At 42.0% G+C, this 24,902-nt stretch overlaps 1 protein-coding gene across 4 annotated transcripts; it reads right to left on the reverse strand.

Moving 5' to 3' along the window:
* Nucleotides 1–54: 54 nt before the first annotated feature.
* On the reverse strand, nt 55–24,842 carry LOC128753440 (sister chromatid cohesion protein PDS5 homolog A-like). 4 transcript variants are annotated; one of them, XM_053855143.1, is made up of 33 exons: nt 24,133–24,398; nt 23,776–23,928; nt 14,636–14,839; nt 14,447–14,533; nt 14,268–14,365; nt 13,561–13,687; nt 12,595–12,675; nt 12,348–12,488; nt 11,457–11,572; nt 10,931–11,025; nt 10,700–10,845; nt 10,176–10,327; nt 9,985–10,098; nt 9,787–9,868; nt 9,641–9,689; nt 8,813–8,952; nt 8,460–8,575; nt 7,754–7,859; nt 7,491–7,651; nt 7,261–7,384; nt 6,984–7,142; nt 6,801–6,869; nt 6,584–6,720; nt 4,023–4,146; nt 3,527–3,731; nt 3,338–3,452; nt 3,126–3,258; nt 2,933–3,052; nt 1,859–1,921; nt 1,625–1,776; nt 1,432–1,549; nt 1,130–1,356; nt 55–451 (listed from the first exon to the last, which is right to left on the reverse strand). In XM_053855143.1, the coding sequence occupies exons 1-33, from the start codon at nt 24,145–24,147 to the stop codon at nt 448–450; spliced, it is 3,933 nt and encodes a 1,310-aa protein (XP_053711118.1). In that variant the 5' UTR covers nt 24,148–24,398; the 3' UTR covers nt 55–447. The 4 variants fall into 4 exon arrangements, with proteins under 4 accessions (XP_053711118.1, XP_053711121.1, XP_053711117.1 ...); XM_053855146.1 differs by lacking the exon at nt 24,133–24,398 and adding an exon at nt 24,459–24,576 and having other exon boundaries at nt 56–451; nt 1,130–1,362; XM_053855142.1 differs by having other exon boundaries at nt 56–451; nt 1,130–1,362; nt 24,133–24,396.
* Nucleotides 24,843–24,902: the final 60 nt, after the last annotated feature.

Raw genomic sequence — 24,902 nt, forward strand, 5'->3', positions numbered from 1 at the left:
CTCACACAGGATGGATGATCTGATATGCATCACTGTTACAGGTCGCATCTGTGGCTCTGCAAGACGAGGGAAACATCAGGAGGCAGACTTTTTCCTCTCAACAAATTTAATAAGCATCAATCGTATCCAGATTAAAACCTTTGTAAAATTGTCAGCTTTTCTTTTTCTTAAAAATGCTCCAAAAAAGAAGCGAAAGGAGACATGAAAGGAACTTATAAGTAGTAAGACCTACATACAACGGGCTTCAATTGTTAACTACAAGGTGTTTAAAACCAACTAGGATGTCAGTGGTGTGTGTGTGTGCGTGTGTGTGTATGTATGTATGGTTGCTTGTGTGTAAGAAAGGTCCATGTGTCCCGGAAAGTTTTAAGAGTTGTGGTACAAAGAGTTGGGCAGTATGAGGAAGAGTCCGCCCGCTCTCCAAACAGCATGTTCTCAGCAGTCGCTTTACCTGGAAGACAAGGAAATAGGACAGAGGCTCAACTTGTGATTCACAGAAAAAGTGAACTCCTCACATACTAGCTTTCACCCTTGAGCTTTCATCCATGTTGTGTTGGCCACAAAGGTGTGAGTCAAAGCTTCTCTGCCCTGAATTTTTCTTTTTAACTTGAACATACTAAAATAAACTACCCCCGCTGACCAAATGCCAACCTCTGAGAAGACTGCCATCAGAACAAGTGATTTATTTGTACCTCAGAAACCACTGCCCAGCTCAAAGAAACAATAGACATTAAACCTGTGTCTTTGCATGTCCTGTGTTATTCATCACTGACCGTGGAGACAGTGGTTCCTGACACTATTTGCAAGAAATGAGAAGGTGTCTACAGTGTCAAAGTCACAGGGAAAAGAAAAGCCTGTCCTCCTAGCGTCTACAGCTTCACTACTCACAGCAACTCCGCTCAGCTTTTTCTATTTTTCATTTTGGATCTGGTCTGCTCCCTGAGAGCATATCTGAAGCTCTCTGTCAGCTCACCCAAACATCCCTGCTGTGAGGAATAGTGACAATATGCAGAGGTGCTCTGTGTGATGACCGACATCAGCTGCCAACACAATACCATTATAAGGGTTTGCTTCTCAGTTGCTCCTTGATAACAAGATGGTTTGTGTGAGTTCGACTTGAAGTGCTCACCTCTGCAAGTCCATCTGTCGATTTGTCCCTTCCTCGTTTTGCTGCAGTTTTGAAATCTTGGTGGCATCTGCTGAAGAGTTGGACTCAGCTGCCCGCTTCCTGCCTCGGCCAGCGCCAGTGGCGGTCGGCGTGGCAGCTCCTCCAGCCTTGTCGGCTCCTGTCGGAGTTTTGGGGGGGCGGCCTCGTCTTTTGGCGGGTGGTTTTTCACCTTGCACCCCGTCCACAGCCTGCATCTGAGACAGACGTCGGGAAAACAGTCAGCAGATAGTTCAACAAGGAGTGGGCGTTCAACCTGAACTCACCTTCTTCACCTCCACTTTCTTCACCTCCACCTTCTTCACCTCCACCTTCTTGATCACAGGGTTCTCATTGTTTTCCCTAGTCTGACTAGCCATCGACTCTGCATGTGTCACGCTTTTACTTCAGAGAGGACAGAAGAGAGGAACATTGAGGCAACAGCTGCTGCTTTCTGCTCGACTTCAATGTCGCACCAACCTGTTCTTGTTGATGGCTGAGGAGCTGAGTGGAGACGAGTTGCTGCTGGTGTTACTGGTGGTGTCCGTGGTGATGGTGGTGGTCTTAAAGATCTTTCTCCCTTGTACCATTATAGTTTTGTTCACCGTCGCCAACACAGGGGCCGGTTTGGGCTGTTGGAAGGACATGAGCGCTCGGTTTACACTCTGGCCTAAACCCTAATACAAGTGTGGCACAATGAAACCTTCTACTCACCTTTCCAGTGAGCAGCGTTTGTTTCATCTCTGCCGACAGATATTCTTTATCGTTTTTGAAGTCCTGAAGAAGTCCAAAGAGCAGGAAGTTAAACAGATATTCTGACCTTGATTCATCAAAATGTCAAAAAGCTTCCCCTTCCATCACATTCATTGCTCATTGTTATATAATCATAATAATAATAATTCAGGTCCCTGTATTGGGGCCTACAGCCTAAGGGACTTTACGAGGGCTTTGGCAGCATTTACATTAGATTTGAAACAGTGTGTGAATACATCATGCTTTGTTGAGGTGTATAGGAAGTGTTTGGCATAAATAAGCAAGTTTAAATACACATCTCACACAAGCAGCTTGCAGTTGACTCAAGGCCAGATAAAGAAGGTTTGACCAATGAGGAAAATGAGCAATAGGACTGGCTGTTATTGGTGTCTCTCTTAGAACATTTAGAGTCAAAGTTAAATATTGCAGCTTAAACAGTCACATTGCAGGATTCATAACAAAGTACTTTGTGTTGACTTGAGTGACTATTCACTCTGAAAGACATAACCATTACGTCATAGACTCTGAATGCATTTTTTTATACATGGAACTCTCTATAGTGACATTAGTAGTGAGTGAGACTCAGAGACGGACACACCTGAACTAATCTTGTGTCATGTGTTCCATAAATTATTCACAGTCAAAGTCATTATCATTCAGTCGTGCAGAGAACACAGCACATACTGTGCAAGGTGGCAATCCTAGCGTGAATGAGAAAACAACGGCTTCACCTGGGCTACATGTCCGGTGGGGATTGGAACCCTGCAGGTTCCATTCCTCTCCACCACCTACTTCTGCCATTGCTGAGAATTCAGGGTTTGGTCCAGACAGACTGGTGAGCAGCCTTGCTCTAAAGCCCGGTACTAAAGATGCTCTAAAGCTAGCACTGAACTTCCAGCAATGTTGCATGTTTGTTATATGTCACCACAAGAATCAGCATTTGTGGTACTGTTGTTTGCAACCAGCAGTGTACTTTGTGAAAGTCCCCCTCCCCCCATTTTGAAACACAGAGAGTGTGAGAATTTCAAACATTACCTTGTCCTGCAATAGAAAGAACTTTGAGGGTAGAACCGGGTCCTTTGGTGAATCCAAGTGACAGGCAGTGCTCTTGTTGGCGATGACGAAGAGAGCCACATCAGAGACCACATAGAGCTTCTGAAAGCACAAATAACAAAAAAACAGCTCAGAGGAGGGAATACACCACGTAAAAATCTTTTTGGGATTTTACCTCATTGGCTTTTGCATCTTCGGGACACTGTGCGTCTTTACTCTGTTTGATATTCTCGACCATCTTTCGGAGGAAAGCGTGACTGTTGTTCTCGTTCTTGGTCATCAGCACCTCCAACATGAACCACAGGCACCTAACAAAACCAATAGGTCCGATAGTATTTTTTGTTTCTCATGGCAAAATCAAGCTCAACAAAGCGAACAACGACTCACTCTTTCACATCTTTGAGCTGATCATAATCCTGTGGTTTTGTGAAATCCGGGTCATGAGCCAAAAGGTGGATCATATAAGGAACAACGTACTCGGGTAGGAAGGAGACAAGTTTGTCTAGCAGAAGGGAAACACAAATGTAATTGGTGAAGGTAATAGAAGGAGTGAGCATGTGCAGATTGGACTCCTACCCTGAGAAATTTGGTTTTGCTTGATATACTCTCTGCGGACTGAAATGTTTTTGAGCAGGCACTGTCGGGCGTGGGCACGGCGCTCCTTCACTGGGTCTTTGGCACACAGAGCAAAGATCCCCAGGTACTCCAAAGGCAGCGCCAGTTTGGCAAGAGCCACATGCAACTTCTGAGCAAAGATTTGACGGACCTGGTAGCACTCGTCCTAAAACAAAGAGAAATTGCACACACGTTAGCTGCGTCCTTTGTCAGGGGGTGTATTATTTCTTTCTCATGGATGACCCGGTGGTCGGACAAAGGATGTAACACATTTCTGGAACAGAAAAGGCCATTGATTCACTCTCATACGTTTTCTTAAGTCCAAGTTATTAAAAAAGAAATTTTCACTGAAGCCGAAATACATCAAAGCTCTATTAATCACCACTTCTACGACAAGGTCCGAGAACACGTGGCCTTGGTGACAAGGAAATGAAGACAAATATAATATATGACTGACGTTTATGACAAGTCCACACAGTTGGAACTGCTCTGGGGTGATGATGTCATGGTAACAGGGCTCCTGCGCCAGCTTCATGATGGCTCCTCCTGCAGCCAGTCTCAACCTGGACATGTCCGATTTACTTTCGGGAGAAAGACACAAGAAAACAATTGAAGAGAAAATTCAAACAGAAATTAAAACATCAATACCTGTAATCAGTGAAACGATTTGAAAAATGGACACATATTTTTGTTGCATCACACAAATGGCTAAAGAATGTAGCCAAAATAATGCATCAAATTTGAATCTGTATAAATGTATTAGATGTAGTAAAAGTATTTGCTCTGATTGCTGTAAAAATATTCAGTTAAGGCTGTTAAGCTATGGACATATAAGAGCAGAAAACACTCGTACGGACGAGAGTCTTTAATGTTGCCAGGCAAACATGTCACCTTTGTAATTAATGTACTGTCCCTTAGCAGTGTTTCCCCTAGTTTTCTGTATGGAGGGTGGCAACCTCACGATAGGTCCATGTTGGCTATGGTGACCGTTTAGAAATGTTTAGAAAACCGAGATGGGAATTTAGCTAACTGCATAATTCACATTGGGTAATGGAAAATGTGTGAATTGAAATAACTAGAAAGGCAGCAGCACCATGTCTCCCCTTTCAATCTGTTATCTTAAGTTTGCATCCTGCAGCACATGTGAGGGGAAAATGCGCTTCAAATTAAATATGCCATTTAAAGCACCAGCACTTGACGTAGCATGGAGAGTTTTCCAGGCTTGTGAAAGTGAGACCGGTGGATCCTCAGCAGCAGGAACACTAAGCAAATTGCCCAAAAAATAATTGTGAATTTCACAGAGCTAGATGACCAGCCTTTCTCAGGTGTCTTTTATGACTGAGACGGAAACAACCAAATCTGTTGTGGTTTTGGAGTCGGGGGCAGCGTTCATTAGCCACCTGAATCTGTGATTTGAAATTGTCCGGAGTGGAAACTTTCATAAATACAGTTAATAAATGCTGCTACAATGTAAATATTTCACGGACACAGTAACGTCTCAAGAGATTCACCAAACTGCTCCGTCCCACATCAAATTAAATGTCTTTTCAGTTGTCCTTTTGACAGAATAGTTGCTGCATTGCTAGCACTACATGCTATTTGTCCCCCTCCTTGAAGAGGCATATAAACCATGGCCGAATTTAATGGTTAATTTTTTTCACATCATGAACACAGAAGGTTTCTTCTGATAACAAATTCATGGTTGATCCATGTGAGCGGTGTCAGTGATCAGAAGCAAAAATCCTGATCGCAGTATCCCTAGAAATAACAGCTTTCTATTGTCTTTGAACCATACAGATTTCTTTAATACATGTTTAACTGATAATAATGTATGATATTCAAAATGTATACCAAGAATCTTCACATACAAGTTTACTCATACCTTGATATTACCTAGTCACATTACACAGACGCTGGACATCAGCAGAACAACTGCTACAATTTTATCCTCATTATTGAGTCTTTCTCAGACTGACTGATCCATCAGGGATCCATCTATTGTGAGACTTTCATTTTGTCCACTTGAGGCCACCGTAGCATGACCTGCCTGCGTTGTTGGGGAAAAAAAATCAAAGACAAATACGTTTCTTTCACAGACTACACCAGGGGTCACCAAACTGTTCCAGAAAGGGCTGCAGTGGGTGTTTGTCCCAACCAATCAAGCACACACAGTTTAACCAATCAGGTGTCAAATTGATACTTGGCACCAGTTTACAGATAACCTGGTTGGTGAAGCTGTGAGTGCATCATTGGTTGGAACAAAAAACTGCACCCACTGTGGACCTTTCTGGGACAGTTTGGTGACCCCTGGACTACACTGTAAATTGTTTCTCAGTTTCTTCACTTGTCCAGCTCTAAAAACGGCACCACTAGGCTCTGTCTCTTGCTCTCTCTCACATTTTGACCAATCGTGAGTGACTTTCACAGACAAAAAATAAATCCATAAATCGGCTCGGCCAGCCCCAATACATTATAGTAGCATTAAATGGCTGCATGTCCCATCGTACAAAGTGGTTAAAAATGCGTGTGCGAGAGACTTAAGAGCCTGTTGTAATGCGCCTGCCCGTGTCTCAGTGGCCGCGCATTGGTCCGAGACCGTGCTGAGAGCGAAAGAGATTGAGATGATGATGAATCCGCGCAGAGAGAGGAGAGAGAAAATGACACAATGTGTTGATGGGAGTTGGATGCCAAGGTTTTTGAGCTAATGTAATAAAAGAACAAGTTGAAGAGCTGTTCTACGGGAACGATAACTTTCCACCACGTTGGCTGTAATGTCGTGCAATGTTTAAAACTCCATTGGTCCCCGTAGGACCGCATCAATGCAAGCATTAAAGGGGAAACGCTGCTTAGGTACCATTATTGTACAGCCCTATATCAAACCTAGCTTTCAAGATACTGCATCGAACTACCTGAATTAATACATTTACAGTTATTTACTGTATTGCCCCAAAACAATTATACCTCCAAATGAATGTGGTTTAATGTGTTACACAATCACAACAATAATAACCACTATACCTGATCTTCTTCTGCTCTGTAAGGTCACCCTCACTGACCAGCATGGCAGAGAGCAGGCGCAGGGTGGAGTTTGCGGATTTTGACTGGTTGTTTTTCATTCCTAACAACCAGCGCACCAGCAGTTTAATGGCCTGCACCTGGAGGAGAATCAACGAGAATCAGTCACTGGGCCAGAGCATGGATGTTAGAGCATAATAATAATAACTGCAAATCAGACCTTGGCTAAAACCTCAGGTGACACCTCCTCATCAGTGGTCCACAGCTTTCCATTCTTGTTTCCAATCGACTAGACACAAGAAGAAAATAAAATCATATTTTAAATAAAACATTGAGATTTATATATCAAACTTTGTTGATTTTTAAGTGAGGTGAGGCAATAATCAGTTACGGTTCAACCCACCCTGTCGTTCATGAGCAAGTCCTTGACGATGAAGTTGGCGACAATAGATTTCATTGGTGAAGCAAACTGATCTGGAGCCAGCATGGAGATGTGGCCCAAGGACACGAGCGGAGTGATGAGTTGCTCAGGCACATCTGCATTCAGACTCCGTGACAGAGGCTGAGGAAGTCAAGAAAACAGTTAACAGTCATATTTACGACTACATGGTAGAGAGGACGGTAATGTGGAAGAGGCTTGACGTTAAATATTCTGAGACGCTATTAGATAGATGGCTCACCTCAAATATCTGGGCAAGCTGCACCTCCTTGTTGTTGAAGATAGTGTGGATACAGTGTACAGCCTGCTTGGCCTGGTGAGGCGTCCCCCTCTTGGCTTTTTGATGCAGGATGGGAATGAGAGTCCTGTGAACGGTGAACAGCAACTTCGTCATTCGTCACTTTCAGATCAATAGTCATACAGATGGAGGAAACAGTGATGAGTCAATGTGACGCTTTCAACGTTACTTACGATCTAATTTGCGGAAGTTCTGTCTCGATCTTTTGACCTGTGTTCCGAAATATTTGGATGGCGGCCTCAGCCACTTTGTCGTCTTCCATCTTCAAACACTGAAGTAAAGACTCGTAAGTTTCTGCCGAGTGGAATGACGTAGGGTGGGTGAACGACAGGACCTAGACAGAAAGGTACATTTCGACAGTCAGTCTCAGAGATATCAAGCAGTTCAAAGCACTGCAGAAAAGCCATTTTGCACATTATCGATGCCGGCACAGTACCTTGAGGAGCTCTAGTCCTGCACGGATGGCCGTGTCAGGTGTCACGCCCTCGTCATCATCGTCTGCCGTGCCCTCAACAGACTTGTTCAGCAGTTTAACCAGAGCGCTGACAGACAAAGCACATAAAAATAAACTAATTTATGCATCCCATGGAGATGTACAATTCCTATAGAACATTGTCTAAATGTCACTACGTAAACTATCTGCATTTAAACGTTAGTGATGTGTGATACACCTACAACTTCTTTACTTATACAATAATCGGCAGTATTATTCAGGAATTGAAGGTGCATTGCAAATCTTTCATTGCAGTCACTCATTCATAAAAATACATTTTTGGAGAGGAATTGAATGTTTTAGAGTAAAATGTATTTTACCACTTTGAGCTTTTGGGAGGAAAAATCCTCTTCAAACAAATGAAGTTTGCCGCTACATACAGGTTACCCCTCCTGCTGCCGTTTGCTCTTACAGTGTTTTTCCATTCAACAGCAGTGTGCTGTAATGACACCACAACTCCACGAGGTGTCTCATCGCATAAGAAAACTGAATTGCAGCAAACAAAGTAATTCATCATCTAAAACTTAAAATCCAACGTCTGACAGGGACAAATGTTTATGGTCCCTGGTTTTGCACTAGCTGGATTAAGTTGCTTCGATACAAAATATTACAGTTTTGTTCAGAGTGCTACAATTGGTGACAGACCTACCTGATAGCCTCAGAGTCAATGTGAACAGGAGCGATGCGTTCCAGCAGGAACTTGACCATCTCCAGAAAGGGGTTGGTGGGTTGTTTGGGGAATGTTAGCTTCCGGGTGATCTCCCTCTGTAAAAAAAAAAAAAACAAAAAAAAAAAAAACAAAGTTGTTATTGTCACTTACCAAAAACACAAGAAGTTCCTGGTTGTTAATGAGGCATAATTAGCACTTCATATCTTCACAAAACAGAATGCAAAACCAGTTTATAATTATCGTTGGAGTTGTCAGAATTCAAGCAACAATGAAGTGATTACATTCTTCTTTAATATTAATGAGTGCATTCCAGATGAACTATCTTTTCTCACCACACAGAGTTCAGCCTGCTTGCAGGAACATGTCGGACTGATGAGTACATCCAGTTGTGCTCGGAGTTTCTCATCTTCACCAAGCACCTGGTTGAACTTTTTCATGAAGTCCTGAGCTTTTCCTGCATCAGGAAGGTTCTCTGCACACAGAAGTAAGTTGCATTTAAATGTCCATTAGGGCCAGACGGCCTTGCAGCAAGAAGGTTGCGGGTTTGATTCTTGGGTTGGACCGGTGGCTTTTCTGCATGGAACTGAACACGTGGGTTTTCTCCGGGTACTCCGGTTTCCTCCCACAGTCCAAAGACATGCTCACTAGGTTAAATGGATACTGTAAAATTGCCCCAGGGGTGTGTGCGTGTGTGTCCTGTGATGGACTGGCGACCTGTCCAGGGTGTATTCCAGCCCTCCCTGCAACCCTGAACAGGCCTAAGCGGTAATGACAATGTATGTATACATGTAAATGTTACTTAATGAAGCTGTTTATCTGATGACTAAATAAAAAGCTTGGGGTGGGGCTCTTGTCTAGCTTCTGTACACAAGAACTTCGAGATCTTGAGTTTGCATCATAAAAGCTACACTTGAATTTGTTTTCATGATGACGGACTTTTCCGTTGTATTATCGTGATGCTTTTCTGGACATTGTTGGAGTAGCCACCAACTGATTGTGTGCAAAACACAAACATAAGGGTCATGATGAAAAAAAAAAAATGCAAAATATATATGCAGACATTTTTTGTGTAGATTGGGTTGTTGAGTTACACAAAATGAGCATTTCCAGAGAGGACATGAAAGGGAAATTAATATGAGCTTCAATCTGAGCTAACTTACTTGCGATATTCATCAGCTTGCCAAACATAGCAGTGTTATTTGCCTCAGACTGTGGGAGACAGAAACACAGGGGTTGGTTTGTTTATTGGTCAAAACAGAGAAAGATGTGAGAGACGACAGTGGGCCTATTTTTGCATTAAACACACCACAGGGAGGTTGTGAAGGTCTAGCAGCTCTTTGACCAGACCTCTGAGCATGTTCTGACACTTCCACATCTCATTCAGAGCCCTGACGAGACAAAACCATGAACGGAGGGACAATTAGTTATTGTTGCAGTTCAGAGAGCTCACATTGAAAGGTCAGTCCAGTTCTGACACAGTAATTAACGTAACAATATTACTGACTTGACAGCGTTTGTGTCCAGACAGGCATACAGATAATAGAGACACTTCATCTTCTCTTCCGTGTCCAGGCTGTGGGGGACCATGTACTGGGCAAAGATCTTTTCCACTAGTAATCTAAGAAAAGAACAACAATGTAAGTGAATGATAAGTAAACAGCGCATCAGAAATAAATGGGAACATGGAAATCTCACTTGTCATCAATGCTGTTCTGATAGTAGATATGCAGCAACTTGTCTTTAATCCAACTAATTTTGAGGGCAGTCTCTTTCCCAGCTTCATGGTGCAGGCAGTATTTCTTGTAAAGCTGAGCCAGACCCATCATAGCCTCCTTACGCACACGCCACTGCATATGAAAAGGTGGTAACAAAAGTTACAAGAGTTCTGTTCTCTCCCAGTTCAACTAAAAAGGACCTTATTTGTGAGACATCGCCAACGGAATACCTTGTTCATAATTATCTTCATAAATATATAGATGGATGAATAATATTCCAGATTCATGTGTGAAATTTGTTCAACGACTAAAGTTGACATACATGTCCATTAGAAAAACACAAAGGTCAACCTTTCCCAATAGAACTGCAGCTCACACAACCATAAAGGTAACCTTTCTTTGATACTGTACCATGTGTCCTGCGGTCACACTCTAGGTAACAGAACAGTGTCAGGCGCCCTATGGGTCTGTCTTTCGAAAAAGTTTAAATGTTTGTTCCCTCACCCTTTTGTCCAAGGTCCTTTCCCTTACAAATCCTAACAACTGATCATTAACCAGATTCAGGTCTCTCTTCCCAGCATTTATGATGGTGACAATGACATCATGGCGAATGGCTTCCTCTGGATCATGGGAGCGCACTTTCAAAAACTCTGGTGAAATAAGCAGAGGCATTCGATGAGAAGCAAATTAAATAAGGATGGCTTTAAAAAAAATCAACCCAAAGTAAAAGCTCACCAGTGAGGTCTCTTGCCAGGTCTGGGTGGTTTATGAGGCAGTGGCTTGCAAATTTTACACACTCAAGTCGAACTGGAACATGTATGTCATTAAACCTGGTTTTGAAAAAAATACAATAGGTTTGTCACAATACGTCAAAAGACGTCCAGAGCTTGAGAGCTCATAGTCAGGGTTGTTCTCACTAGCTACAACACTAGAATCAATATATAAATATGGGAAAACTTGTACCCAGCATATAACACACTTAAGGTGCAACATGGAACCAAATTTGAACACAATATTTGTGTGATTTAGTGAAGCTTGCTTTAATAATTGAATAGGATGTTGTGCCTCAATGAGAAAAGATGTGTCACAATCTAAGACAAGATACAGATAAGTATTAAAAGCTAACAGGATCAACATTTAATGACTTCTCTGATATAATAAACAGGAAAACTGGGGTAAATATGACTTGAGTGTTGCTGAGTGGCTAAAAACAAAGGACTGACAACATTCAACACAATCAAATGAAGCTAAAACAACATACCTCCCTAAGAAGCATTGCCAAAGAGGTCTGTTCTGTGAAGCAAGCTCCGAATCTTTAGCCCCAAACAGCTTTGCGAGCAACCTCACAACTGCTAGACGCTCCTCTCCATCATTACTCTGCAAGCATAAAGCGTCACATATCATTTACTGGTAACTAGTTCTGCCGTTCTTGTCTAATGTTAATGTTACTGTTGAAATTGGAGGACTAACACTAGCTGCTTTCACACTGTAGGAACCTTTTCTGTTCTTTTTGCAGGACTGAGGACCATCCTCCTCATGGAGTACATGCTCGCATCAGCAGGAACCTGATGATGTGATGATAGTGACTGCGAGTGTGGAGGCGGCAGTATTTTGTGTATTCTGCATGTCTGTATTTGACGTCTGCAAACACATCACTGCAGAGGAAATCATGATGGTTTGGACGTATATTTTTAATTACACTTGACTCACTATGCAGTTTAGCATTTACGTGTCATGAACCCACTTCAGTATTTGAGCCTCCACCGAATTAAAATGACTTCACACCAATCAATGAATAATTGTTTAGTTCAGATCATGACAATGTGAAAGACTGAACAACTTTAAATCATATAGATCTAATCACTGATCTGATCCAAAGCTTCCAAGTCACGCGGTGAGGTGCGAAAACGATTCCTCATTACTTGATCTGGTTCCTGCTAAGAAAATTGTACTATAGCAATGTATTCAGTCGAATTGCTCCTAAACTAACAACGTTCCCAGAGCACAAAGGCGGCTTATGAACCCCTTGTACTCTTTGGGGGGCAGGGTTTGTGTGGCAGTTCCATCACAGTTTCAAGAAAATCCTGATGGAAACACTGACTTCTGATGCCAACCATTAAGTTAAGGTGTATAATTTGTCCATAAAACTGACCTTGAGTTTGAATTCCAGCTGTGGCATGACTGAGGTCAGCAGCATAGGATCAATCGAGAAGAGTTCTTGAATGAGGTCAAAGACATGCTCTGACAGGTCACTGACTGACGACTTGCCCATCACCAAAACCTGATTAAAAAACTGAAAGACGAAAAACAGTAGGTGAACATTATGCATTTGGAAGAAGGTTAACAAACTTATTCAACAGATTGGAATTAAACAGATAGCATAAAAAGATCATACTCACATTTGCGATGCAAGTCTCTATAGTCTGCACAGTCCTCTTCAGCAGAGTCTTTGCGAGGTCATAAGCTTGCTTGTTCAGATTCTGTGAGGAAAATATCAATACAGGACTAAGTGGTATAATAGTTGGAGTAAACCACATTAAATCTTTGTATAATATATAGTACTAAATTCGCTTTCCAAAAAATAGATGATTAAAAAAACTATACACTGCACGAATATATGTAACATGACATTTATCTATATTAGGGCAACATATATCAATTAGAGATAGGACCAGTCCAATCCAATAGTTTTTGGCGGATCGGAATGTGCAGATTTAATCAGCGGAATCTCCATGAGCCCAGTCAAACTCACTGTAAACTGTGGAATGGACCACCTGAATGTTGATCCAGAAAATCCATTCCACAGTTGGCAGCCATTAACCATGCGAGCAGGAGAGCTAGACGATCACATGGGGATCCCCACCATGTAAACAGCACAGCTGACTATCTATTCAGAAGATTGTGTCTCCAAAACTCTGTTGTGTCATTAAATCAGTCGAATATAAGTCTTTGGGCTTCAGACATCTGTCACTCATTTACACTATGCTACAAGGGTGTGTCATTTTTGCTAATAAAATGAGGCAGCATCTTCAATTCTATTCACTTTCTACATACATCTGTCTTGGATTTAATAAATATTAACTGTCGATGTGAAACCTTCAACAGTTGCTCATTTGGGTTCTGGATAATATTTTACTGTTGACTGGATGATTTCTTGTTTTGATGGCTTTGTTTATGGTCTTATACTGACCTCTAGTTGACCTTTCTAATACAGAGTCAACAACATCAACTAATAAAGCAAACCGAGTTCGGAAGAATATCTGTATCAGCAAATTTTCAAATTCAGGGATCGGAAGCGAAAAATGTGGATCATGCATCCCTAATGTGAACTACAAACAAAAGTCTACGAAACCAAATGCACCTACCTTGTGTGCAGGGATCAGGTTAATGAGGATGGTATCCAGCAGTTCCTGTGTGACACCATCTCCTTCCATGATGATAGAACTCATCAGATCCATCATGTGCATCTGCACTTTCTGGTTATGGCTGTTACTGAAACAAAACATCAGAAAATGTATTTTGTGAAGACCATGAGTATGCATGTGTGTACATGTATTAACATTGCTGTATGGGCCAATCTCTGACAAGACACTGATCTTATGAGGACATCTGGCTTTCTTGGACATTTTGGCAGGTCCACATAGAGTTTTGAGGGTGAAAATGTAAAAATAACTGGGTCATTATAATTGGGTTTAAGTTTGGTTCAGATTCCTGGTTAAGGTTTGCCATTTGTTTGGGAAAGCATTATGTCAATGAGAAACCTCACTATGTCCCCACAGGGATAGAGATACAAGTATGTGCGTGTGCCAGTGTGTGTTGGCTTGTTGACATTTTGGCCTGTCCTCACAAGGCTTAGAAGGTTAAAATGTCAGGAAAAGTAGTTTATTACAATTAGGTGCAAGTCCTGGTTAAGGAAGCTGGGGAAATCTTTATGTTAATGGGGGGTCCTCACAAAAACAGCGTAATGTGTGTAAATGGCAAGGTTTGAAGCCATTTACTGAAAAAGTAAAAAAGCTGTTTCCAAGCACAGATTATGACCGTCAAAGGGCGACATGGATTAATGAAAACTTACTTTATGACAGAAAAAAGGGTTTTAAACAGTTGAATAAAGATCTCGTTGCAGTCTTCCAGTTCAAAACAAATGTTGTATGATTTCACCCACGCTAGGTTCTGGAGGGGATAAAAAAAAAAAAAACAGGTTACAAAACGAAAATGTCCTCAACATTACCCACATCCCCATAGTGACATTACCTCCAGCAGGTAAAAGTATCTGTTGAACTGCGGGCTTTTGGTGTCTTCCAACCCTTTCAGCTGTCTGGTGATGAAAAGGAAAATATCCTAAAGAGAAAATATAAAACAGTCATCAGATGTGTTGTCAATTTTACAACAAAATGTTAAGTGGGCACTGTATTGCAACATTAAAAGCGCAGTGATTAATACCTTGAGTTTATCATGAGAGGTGTACGGCGCCTCAGGTGCATAGATCCTGAAGATATCGGCTAGGCAGCAGGCAACTAGTAACCGCACATCTTTATTGGGGTTCCTGAGGAAGAACTCTGATGCAAGATGAAGGGCCAAGCCAAGGTACTGCTGCTTCTCCTCTTCAGAATCCTGATCCATGTCCATGTATGTCTTGACAACCATCTACGAAACATATGGGAATTGGTATGAAGAGAAAAATATTTTGTCAGGTTCAGGGAATAAATGTTTGTGCTTCTTCATAAATATTTCAAACACCAAAAAATAAGACAAACTAAAGACAAAAAAAAAAAAAAAAAAAAAACAGATTTTGACAGTTGCAAGTCTCATTACCTCAATGCTTGGATAACTACAAAATCAAATAGACACTTCTCGAACCAGTAGGAAGGCAAACAACTGTTTTGATAGTCGATTAATGTACTGACTAAACAATTACTTCACTAATCTGATGACGAAGCATGCTATGGTACTAAGCGTACCATTTGTACATGGTATATGCACAAATGGTATACATTTGGTCCTCAGCAGAGCTTTGAATCATCCCCTTGTTGCTACATTTCCTGTCTCTGGATTGCCACAGCAAGCTAGCTTCCTCCACTTGTCTCTCTTCTCTGTAGGTTCAAACCATCTCAGTTTGGCCTCCCTAACGTCTCAATTTGAAAACTTGAGCATCTTCAAGTATGCCAGTTCTTACTCTGCTTCTTGTCTTTGTGATCCTGGTCCTACAAAGCTTCACTCCCAACAGTCACAACAAAACCAAATTGAAAATCTGATCTGTGGTGAGGCAATTCTAAACAAGCTCTGTGTGACGACAGCAAAGGTATGCCGATTCAATATGTAAGGTTTGCATTCATTCTGACAAGCGCACACACGCACACGTGAACAAATGCAAGTCCGGTTTTGGCAGCAGACTTGATCCCGGCTGGAGAGCTTCTCGCCTCAGGTGACTACATGGGCAGTGCGACTCCACACAAACATGATAGATGCCAGGCAGTAAAGGGTCTGATTGCTGTCTGGGCATCATTCAAAACTTCGCAAACTCCCACAACACTGAGGTGTGCAGCTGGGAGCTGTGGGAGACGAGCTTAGCGGTCAGAGATTCGTGATGTGTGCGGATGTTTGATAACTCAGGTGTTTCGCGCCGATAAACATCTGATTTTATTGACAGACAGATTTGCTTCAATGAATAATGCTGAGCTCTACAGTAACTGTTTTCACTGCTGTGATCTCGCAGCTGTCTGCATGAGAATAGCGAGGAGGAAAAACACAGACTTTTTCCCAAGTTACTGAAGATCACCAGACTATTCATTGATCATTTCTGACGTCTGGATTTGGACTTCACTAACTAAAATGTTTTGATCGTCAGTAATCTCTGAAAAAAAAGTGTTGTGAGATTGGCGTGGATCAATCATAACGCTCTATATTACACAGCTTGTTTCCGCTATTTCCTTGTAAAATGAACATGAAAACACTCTTTCATGTTTCAGGTCTGTCATCAGTTCATATCGTGAGGTGATGACAACTCGCGGTGCTAAGAACTGACATAGAAATAAGGTGGTCACGCTGATGGTGGTAAATAGGTTGTTGCGCATCTGACGACTTCCTTGAGACCTGCTTCGTCGTAGTGTCACAAACCAGTTGTTATACGCAGAGCACCACCAGGTAAGGAGAAAAAAAGGGAGAGGGGTGTGAGGCGGCACAGCAGGGGGCGAATTGGACTCAAGCCACCCGAGACAAAATTCATGGTGTGAAACCACCCTAACAGACTGCTCTGGCAGTTTCATTTTGGGGTTCAATTGAGCTGCCTGACTGCTGTACCCAATGTATCTCATGCCTCGGTTTTCTTTACCCATAGATTCTTTTGGGGAGTATTAGAAATAATGTGAATAAATTATCATTCAGTCATATTATTTTCATTGAAATAATTAACCGTTTGTCCTTTGTGATAAAAAATATTTTCATACTTCTCTAGCCTAATAGTTGTTTTTCATTGGCGCGAATGAAGATTGTACTAATATTTTGAATCAGAATCAGAAAAACCTATCTGGACCATCTATCAAGACCAATGGCAATCCAGACATTAAGAGTCGACCAATGTCCTTATAAAAAGCCCCTGTATCAAAAATACCATTGTGAAAGTCCTCCATACTCTCCACGACTGTCACATGGCCGTGTCAGCCGTAAAACACCGCGGCGCTGGAGGGCAGGTCACGCCGTCATGGTCTCATCATTGAGGATCAAGTCCAATGCAGCGATTGTGAAGCCCAACTCTTATTGGCTTAGAGCACGCCCCTTGCATTACGGTGAGACATGCTGCATCTGCGGGCTCCAGCCAGTCGCACCAGTGAAACGAAGAAAAATTCCCAGGCGCACTCTGAAAAATTTGAAATGGTTGCACTCTGGAGTCCTGGATACTAAATCTAATTGCAACCTAAAGTAATCAAATCCTGAGGTTCTGACTTAACTTACTTAAGAGCAAGAATAGACCTTGTCTCGAGACAGAGTCTGTTGTGAGAAATCCCCCTAAAAAGGTTCTTAGAACCATTCAAATTTAGTTCCTGGTTCCAGCTGTGCAAACATGTACTAGAAGCATTCTAGGTACTAGAACTGAAAAGGTTCCTGCAGTGGGAAAGCAAAGAATCTCCCCAACAACATTACAAGTCCAACAGCAGAAGAAGGCTTAGACAGTCCGATCCACCCCTCCCCTGCTAAAATATGCAACGCAATTAACTCTAGAATAAATATGCATTATTTGCCCTGGAGCAGTCTGCCCGCAGTGCAAATAAAAATATAAGCTTTTTGCACACCATTTCAAATGTTAAATATTGCTTGTTTATTTTTGTAGACAGAAATAGAGCGTTGGAGAAAAAAAGAGGAAGAACATGTAGGGGGTGGGGCAACAGAAGCAGCAGTGAGCTGCACTCTCCACTCACAGGTCCCTGTAGTCACAGGGTGTACACACACAAGCACTCCGAGAGGAGCTGAAGAGCTCTCAATTTCAACCAAACAGTCAAGAAAAACGTGCCCACTCAAACCAACTTCTGCACTTGGTGGGGTCCCTGGAGGAGACTGTTTTATTTACCATTATTTCTCCTCCAGAAAATGAGTTACTGACCTATGCAGTTCATGTGCCAAAGTTTTTTCGTGTTTACTACTGGTTAAATAAAGGCAGAGGTCCGCTCAGTTCCGTTTATGCAAGATATCAGCGGGCTGATCACTATCCTGTGTGACAACAGACTCACAAGATGTTTCAGGACGATATCAGAGCTGGGGATGCACTGATCCAACTTTTATGTTCCTGATACAGATATCGATTCCTGGGCTTTGGGTATCGACCGATACCGACACTGATCCAATACCACCAGTGTTCAAGTATTGACCATGTTTCCATGTTGTGGGATAACATTAGTCATGCTTTATATAAAAAGGCAAAAATGATCTTATGGAATTACAAACTTGATATTTATTGAAATGTGTTTACCAAATGTTGCCTGCGCTACTTCATTGCTGCAGCACTGCTTCAAATCAACAAGGATCGTATTTCTTGCAGAGCTACGTGCAGCACCGCTTGGAGTGGAGAGGAACAAACTGAAAAGAAATTAACCTGTGAAAAGTGATGAGAATCTGGGAAAAACACTGTGTGCTGATGTTATTTGCATTTTACTGTGACAAGTAAAATTCCAGCATGTGCTGCAGCTCCACGCTGTATGAAACCAAAACAAAAGCACGGCACCTGGCCATTTGAGTGTGAATGACTGTAGTTCATAATCCTGGTTTTGATTGGACTTTAGACACAAGAAACTCTCAAGAGTTGAGATTTAATTAGATACACCCGTGTGTCTGTCTGACGACACTCGATCGTCTGATGAGCTGATGCATGACCCGATTCATCTCTGCTGCAAGACAAACACAGACCCAGGTGCAGCATGAGAAAACTCAGGAGGAATGTTATGTTTATAATGGTAGTTTTAAGCGCCTGTTCAATTCAAGAAACACTGACATCTGCAGTTAGAGACTCTGCAATGATTCATGGATCTGAGTGGGATAGTGCAGTGACACGTGATCTAGGCTTGTTAGTTCAGCGTTTCACATGGTCATATTCTTAACTAAACTTGTGTTGTGTATTATTTTATTATTCATAATCAATTGCTCAAGAGGCACTTCTCTCAACACACACGGGCAGCAACTGCGGACATTCATTCATTCGTTTGTTCAAGTCAGCAGCAACCTAGTGCTCCGCTCAGCTTCGGGGAACGGCATTGGTGCATCCCTAGTCTGAGCGTGTTTGAAGTGGTCGGGAGTGTCTCACGGTAACTCTCGGCTCCACTATATCAAAATTATTTTTCTGGAATCAGTGATTCCAAATTGTGTTGATCATGGACATGATGATGATTCAAATCCCCAAATGATGTAATTATTATTGTTTGGTGTATTAAAAATGTGTAAAACCACGAACATGAACAGAAGTTCCCCAGGCTGCCTGCACACTGCCTGTGTTGGCTTTTACATGTCACGGACGTGTGAGAACAGTTCCGTAGGAACTAATAACTCATTGATGAGGGACATTTTAGCGAGCACGGCGATTTTTCTTTTTTAGCTGGACAAATTAGGTATGTTTTCATTAATAATTCTGGAAGCCACCGTTTTCACTGACAGAATCCCACAGCTGTCACCTTGAAGATAACTGCGAGGAAAGACGCTGATGTTAGTCATTTTAATGCAAGATGATGACTATTCAGTAATCACTTAGATGACCGGCTCTGAATTTGATTGTGAACAATCTGTTTCGTGAACGTTGTGATTGTTTTCTTACTGTGCACTTGACCTAGGCCTGGGCGATAAGGTCTAAGGCGATGTCCTTTTTTTCTTCTCAGCTGGGGCGGTACGCGCAAAATAACTGTGCTTTGTGACCCACAACCAAGGATGTCTCAAGGAAGTCATCATTAGCCGGGTGACACTTGGGTGGCGAGCCGAACCTATTTACGACCATTGGTTTAACCACCTTAGTTCTCTGCCACTTCATAACACTACGAGTCATCATCAACTAAGATATTTACTGATGATGGACCTCCACCATGGCTGTAAGAGTGCAGCGTTTCAGATGCAAAGGTAAACATGAAAGAGTGTTATCATGTTTATTTCTCAAGAAAATAGTGGAAACAAGCTGCATTATATTGTCCGGCCGGTGGCTTATTCACTTCTCAGAGCGTAGAGTCGGGAGCTGAATGAACCGCAGAAGTAGTGGGATGCAAGCTTCGGCTTATTCCTTATACATCAGGCTAACATTACATTATCTGTGCTGCAGCTGCTGTGCTTGCAGCTGTCTGCATGACAACAGTAATGCAGACCGTCTTGATTAATCCATCCATCCTCTCACGACAAGTTGAACAAAGTGATCGAGATCACGCATGATTGAGAAGATTCGTATCAGTGAATAACAAATCCAGAGTCAAAAATTATCAATGTATAATCTGGTAATCTTCAGTAACTTCAGAAAAATCAGTGTCTTTCCTTCTCACTGTTCTCCTCATGAAGACACCTGCGCAACTGCAAGATCATAGCAGTTGCAACAGCACAGCAACAGTTAGGTACAAACATTAATCATTTAAGTAAAATTTTCTGTCAATAAAATCAGATGTTTATCAACCTAATAAAGGCGTGTGAGTTATCAAAGACCCGCACACATAGCTGTGAGTTCACATTTCAAGCATTTTTAATCATATTTTGAGAGATCCTTTCGAGAAGAAGTCATTCCGTTGTTTTATTGTAGTTAATAGTTCAATAAAGTTTGAAAGTTTAATGACAGTTAAATCTTAAGTCGTTCAATAATCGTGACAATGATACGAATCAAAAATAATCGCGATTATCATTTTTGCCATAATCGCCCAGCCCTAGTGTGCGCCATGCGTCAGTTTTCTTGTAAAATAAACATGAAAACATCCTCAGGTTTTACTTACAGCTGTAAAATGTGCCACCACATTGTCCTCAAGTTGTGGTGGAGATCCATCATGACTTCTGACTAGAGCTGGTCAATCAATCAAATTTTTATCAGGATTAGACTATTTCTTCCGAAACGATTATTTAGCAGAACGCCGTCGTCTCCCCAGCTTCTCTCATTCTCCCCAGTCCCGCCTCGTCCCTCTGAAAACTGACCGGAGGGAAGCTGCTGGAAGGCACACTGAGCCCTTCAGCGCGAAGCTCTGCCTGTCAGCAAGAGAGCTCGAGCCTCTGTTTACATGGCGTTACTATTTGCCACTGTCATCTGTACAACAGCAGCATGGTATTCAGAACCTCTATGAAGCAGATGCTCATCCAGCGTTCTGAGTCACAAAAGCAGTAAGAGCTGCTTGTTGGAGATGTTTCAAAAACCAATGATTATGTGGAAGTGGATAAATGCATAAGAACAATTGCTTATGCTCAACCTGATACAGGGGTGATAAACTCAAGCGCTCCTTGTCATTCATCACGCTGCAAAGATGCAGGAACAGCGCTCAAATATGGAAGTTTCACAATCAAAGGAGTGACTTCTCTTATGAAAAAAAGTCTAAAAAAGCTTGGAATATGAAATGACAGCTAACAACATCAGAACATCAGAAAAACCTTTCAATCCGAGCCAAGTGCCTGCTCAGGTGGAAATATTAGGCCCTGTCTCCACTGTTCTCTAAAGCCAGACCATACAGATTGGTGTTTCTAGACAGAAAGCTTTTACCTACATGATGAAAGTTAAATATAACTGCTAAATGATTTATATTTAACACATATTTCATTGTAGTTGTCCAATAACATTTGAAAGTTAAATGACAGCTAAATCTTAAGTTGTTCAATAATCGTTAAAAGCATAATTTTTGCCATCACCTACTGCCACCCTACTTGTGACAATCATGAAGCTGACACTGTTATTCTCCAACACTATACATTTTGATAACCTTCATAAAAACCAATCTGGCCAAGCAGAATAGACCAAATGCTGACAATCAATCAATCAGTGTCTACATAGCAATAAGATGAGTATCATTAATGATCATGAGACACTCGTTGCAAAGGACACAATCAACATCATCCAGTGGTCTTTCACAGCCGGACTATCAGGTTAAATCAACAAAGAAAGGCAACCAGGTGACATTAATATTCACGCTACACCATGAAGCAGCAGCTCTCAATAAGATGTTTGTCACAGTCCAAATGGGACGAGTCAACCACAGCATCTTATATGGTTAGAGCAAAGGTCGTGGACAGGACTTACATCACGGCGCTTTCCATTGTGGGACGTTGGGGCCGTTACTGGAGGAACGTGGTTGTAAACCAACAGAACATGGTTACATGACGGTCTAGACAACCCATTTATTGCCTTATACTGGCTAACATCAAACTTTTAACGTGTATGCAAAAGCTAAGTTGAACTACACTAGAGAAATTTGAATGTCTCTATGAACTATGCAACCACGATAATGCGGTTAGTAGCTTGAATGCCAGAATGCAGAGCATCAACACCGGCCAGTGGAAACCTTAGCGGTGGCACACAAAAAATACCAACTCCACAGGTGGAAGCAAAGGCAATCTAATAATTACATACAACTGAGAAGTAGGGTGTGTGTGTGTGTCACTGAACAGTGTGGGTCTGTGGTCTTTGTCGATATCTGTGGTGAACACACAAACCTGATATCAACCAGGTTATAAGTCACGATGGTGATCTGCCAACAAACAATCACTCAAGGCCACTTTGGTTTGTTTGTTTTTACAAGATTAGAGGATGTGATTTATTGGTTTTAAGGAAACTGGATTAAGATCACCAAATATTGCTACTGCATCAAAAACACTGCTCTGTAGTGCGATAAACAATAAAAAAAGATCCAACTGTGCTTCTCATTATTTTTCTGAGCTCTCATTTTACAGTCTTTTTATCAGTCTGACAGGCAACATTAGCTCTATGGTGAAGAAAACTATATCCACAGTAGATACATTTTCATTCTAAAAACACCAAGAAAACTTAAGTAGCAAAGTGATGACCATGGCTTGTCTAAATAATTTGATTCTGAAATTTGCAAGTTCACTATTCCCGCCTCTCGCCCAATGACAGCTGGGATAGGCTCCAGCACAACCCCACAACCTTGAACAGGACTAAGCGGTTAATTGACCGCTTAGGTTAATTGCCAATGTACGACTTAAATCCAGAACCCTGTCATTGCTCACTGTTGTCTGCTCTAGGACGGTGACCACACTGACCCTCCACCTCAATGCGATGTTCAAAAATGATCAAAACTGTGTATAGTTTGCAGTTCATCTGTAGTTTATAATGGTAATGCCACCTTTCATTTTGTTTGTGTTTCTGTATTTCTTCCTTCCTATGAGTCTTTTATGGCTTCAACATTCTCTGTTTCTCCATGTTCATGTCCCACATATATTTGTTAACATTTGCGCTCCTCCAGTGATGGCGCCGACACCCAAAGTGCACGTGCATGATGTCAGCTTCACATTCCCAACTAGAAAAGCACTCAGAGTGCAAACCTCTGCCAGTAATTAATCAGCTCACATGTGAAAATTAAACAAATTAAAAGTTATGACTGCCGGGACCATAAAGACAATAAGGCATTATTTATATAGCACTTTTTAACACGCCACTCAAAGTGATCTTCAGTACATAACTAGAAATATCATACAAAATAAAACAAAAACACTTGATTGAACATCCTTTTTCTATCCACTAAAACCAAGTTAAAATCATTTTCTACCAAGACTCTCCCCCACCTGAACTATTTCAGCGCTCACAGACACATCAGCATGCTCAAGGAGTGAAATGCATGTACACCAACACTGAATCACATACAAGACGTTTATAGCAATACAATTCCTGGCACCAGACAGTTAGCTGGCTCCCAAAATTGAATCACATAACTTCCTTGGAGAAGGTAATAATTATGATTGAAACAAAATGATACAAAATGGACCAATTCCAGAGGCTGTGACCAGCCTTTCCACTGTGTGCTGACAGAACTCTTTGCCCTGAATGAGGCACTAGTCACCCATCGCGCTATAGAATTTGATTGTACTCGATTACCTCGTTGCATTCAGTAAAGTCAACAAACAGATATGTGCACGGTTACCTTGAGACGTTTCACCACCTCCTCGTTGCTAATTTTATCAGTTATCTCCTTTACTCCAGGGGGGTAGACGATTTTCCCGTCCCCCGCCGTTTTCGGCTGCTGAGGGAACTCCATGCTTGTTGATGAGGTGTCCACACGGTCTTCTACTGGCCTCTATGGGTCACAAAACAAAAGTTCAGCACAGCCATGCTAAAGCACCGCTAAAAACACCATTTTTAACAACGGTCTTCAACGTCCACACTCGAATGAAAAGAGCGTCACATTAAAGCACTAAGATTTTAACCGTACGCAGGTATACTTTGGCACAAAACGGCTTTTAAAACCACCATCACGATTATCATTAGCTTCAATGCTTACATCACGGCGATACATCAGGGCTGAATTTCACTAGAACGAATTGAGCCGCTATTGAACTACGAAGCTGGTTGTTCAAGCGGAAAGGTTGCAAAAGACCGAAACGAGGTGATGAAGGTCTGGCGTCAGGGTTAGAAGTGAATTGCGTGAAGCGCAAAACCCTTTGGCTAGCCACCAGCATTTTGCGGGAAGTGCTGTTAGCCCGTGCTAGCTTAGGCCTCAAACTCTCGAGGTTCCCATCACATCTCCGGCTCCAGACCGTCACCGTTCAAGTCAACTATCCACACAGCTCTGCCTGAAATATACTCGCCCACCAATTGTGACCTCACTTTTTAACAAAACAACGGCATTGGTAAGGCCAGGATCGAAGCCAATTGAGTTGTAACTGTCTTTTGCAAGTTGACCGCATCACTCCGCTCAGCCGCTGGTTGAACAGGCGAAGGGCTGCTACCGTCGCCCGAGTCCACTTACAACTCTGCCACCACGGATGAATTAGAAGACCCCAACAAATGCAAAACGCATACATCCCCAGTAGTCTTTTTTTCCTGAAAATGCTTGGTTAGTATTTACCTCTCAGTAGGGCCGTTTTAATTCATTAGTCTGAAACAGGTTGGTTTAGTTTCAGCACAAAGCTCTGTCCGTTCAGTGAGTGCTGTCTGTGACGGCTAGCAGTGGAGCGCCCCCCTCAGTCAAGCAGGAATACTACAGTAACGTTTACATGGCGGGAGTCAGACACAACAGCATCGTCACACTTTGACTATGTCAATCTACGG

The sequence above is a fragment of the Synchiropus splendidus genome, chromosome 2, assembly GCF_027744825.2.
Source record: "Synchiropus splendidus isolate RoL2022-P1 chromosome 2, RoL_Sspl_1.0, whole genome shotgun sequence".
Classification (NCBI taxonomy): Eukaryota; Metazoa; Chordata; class Actinopteri; order Syngnathiformes; family Callionymidae; genus Synchiropus; species Synchiropus splendidus.

What these genes read in the sequence shown, in the direction of transcription:
- LOC128753440 (XM_053855142.1), bottom strand. An exon ending in ACAGAGCAGAAGAAGATCAG is followed by an intron (nt 4,147 to 6,583) that starts GTATAGTGGTTA and finishes TTCTCCCGAAAG; the next exon opens with TAAATCGGACATGTCCAGGT. An exon ending in TCAGCCATCAACAAGAACAG is followed by an intron (nt 1,550 to 1,624) that starts GTTGGTGCGACA and finishes TCCTCTCTGAAG; the next exon opens with TAAAAGCGTGACACATGCAG.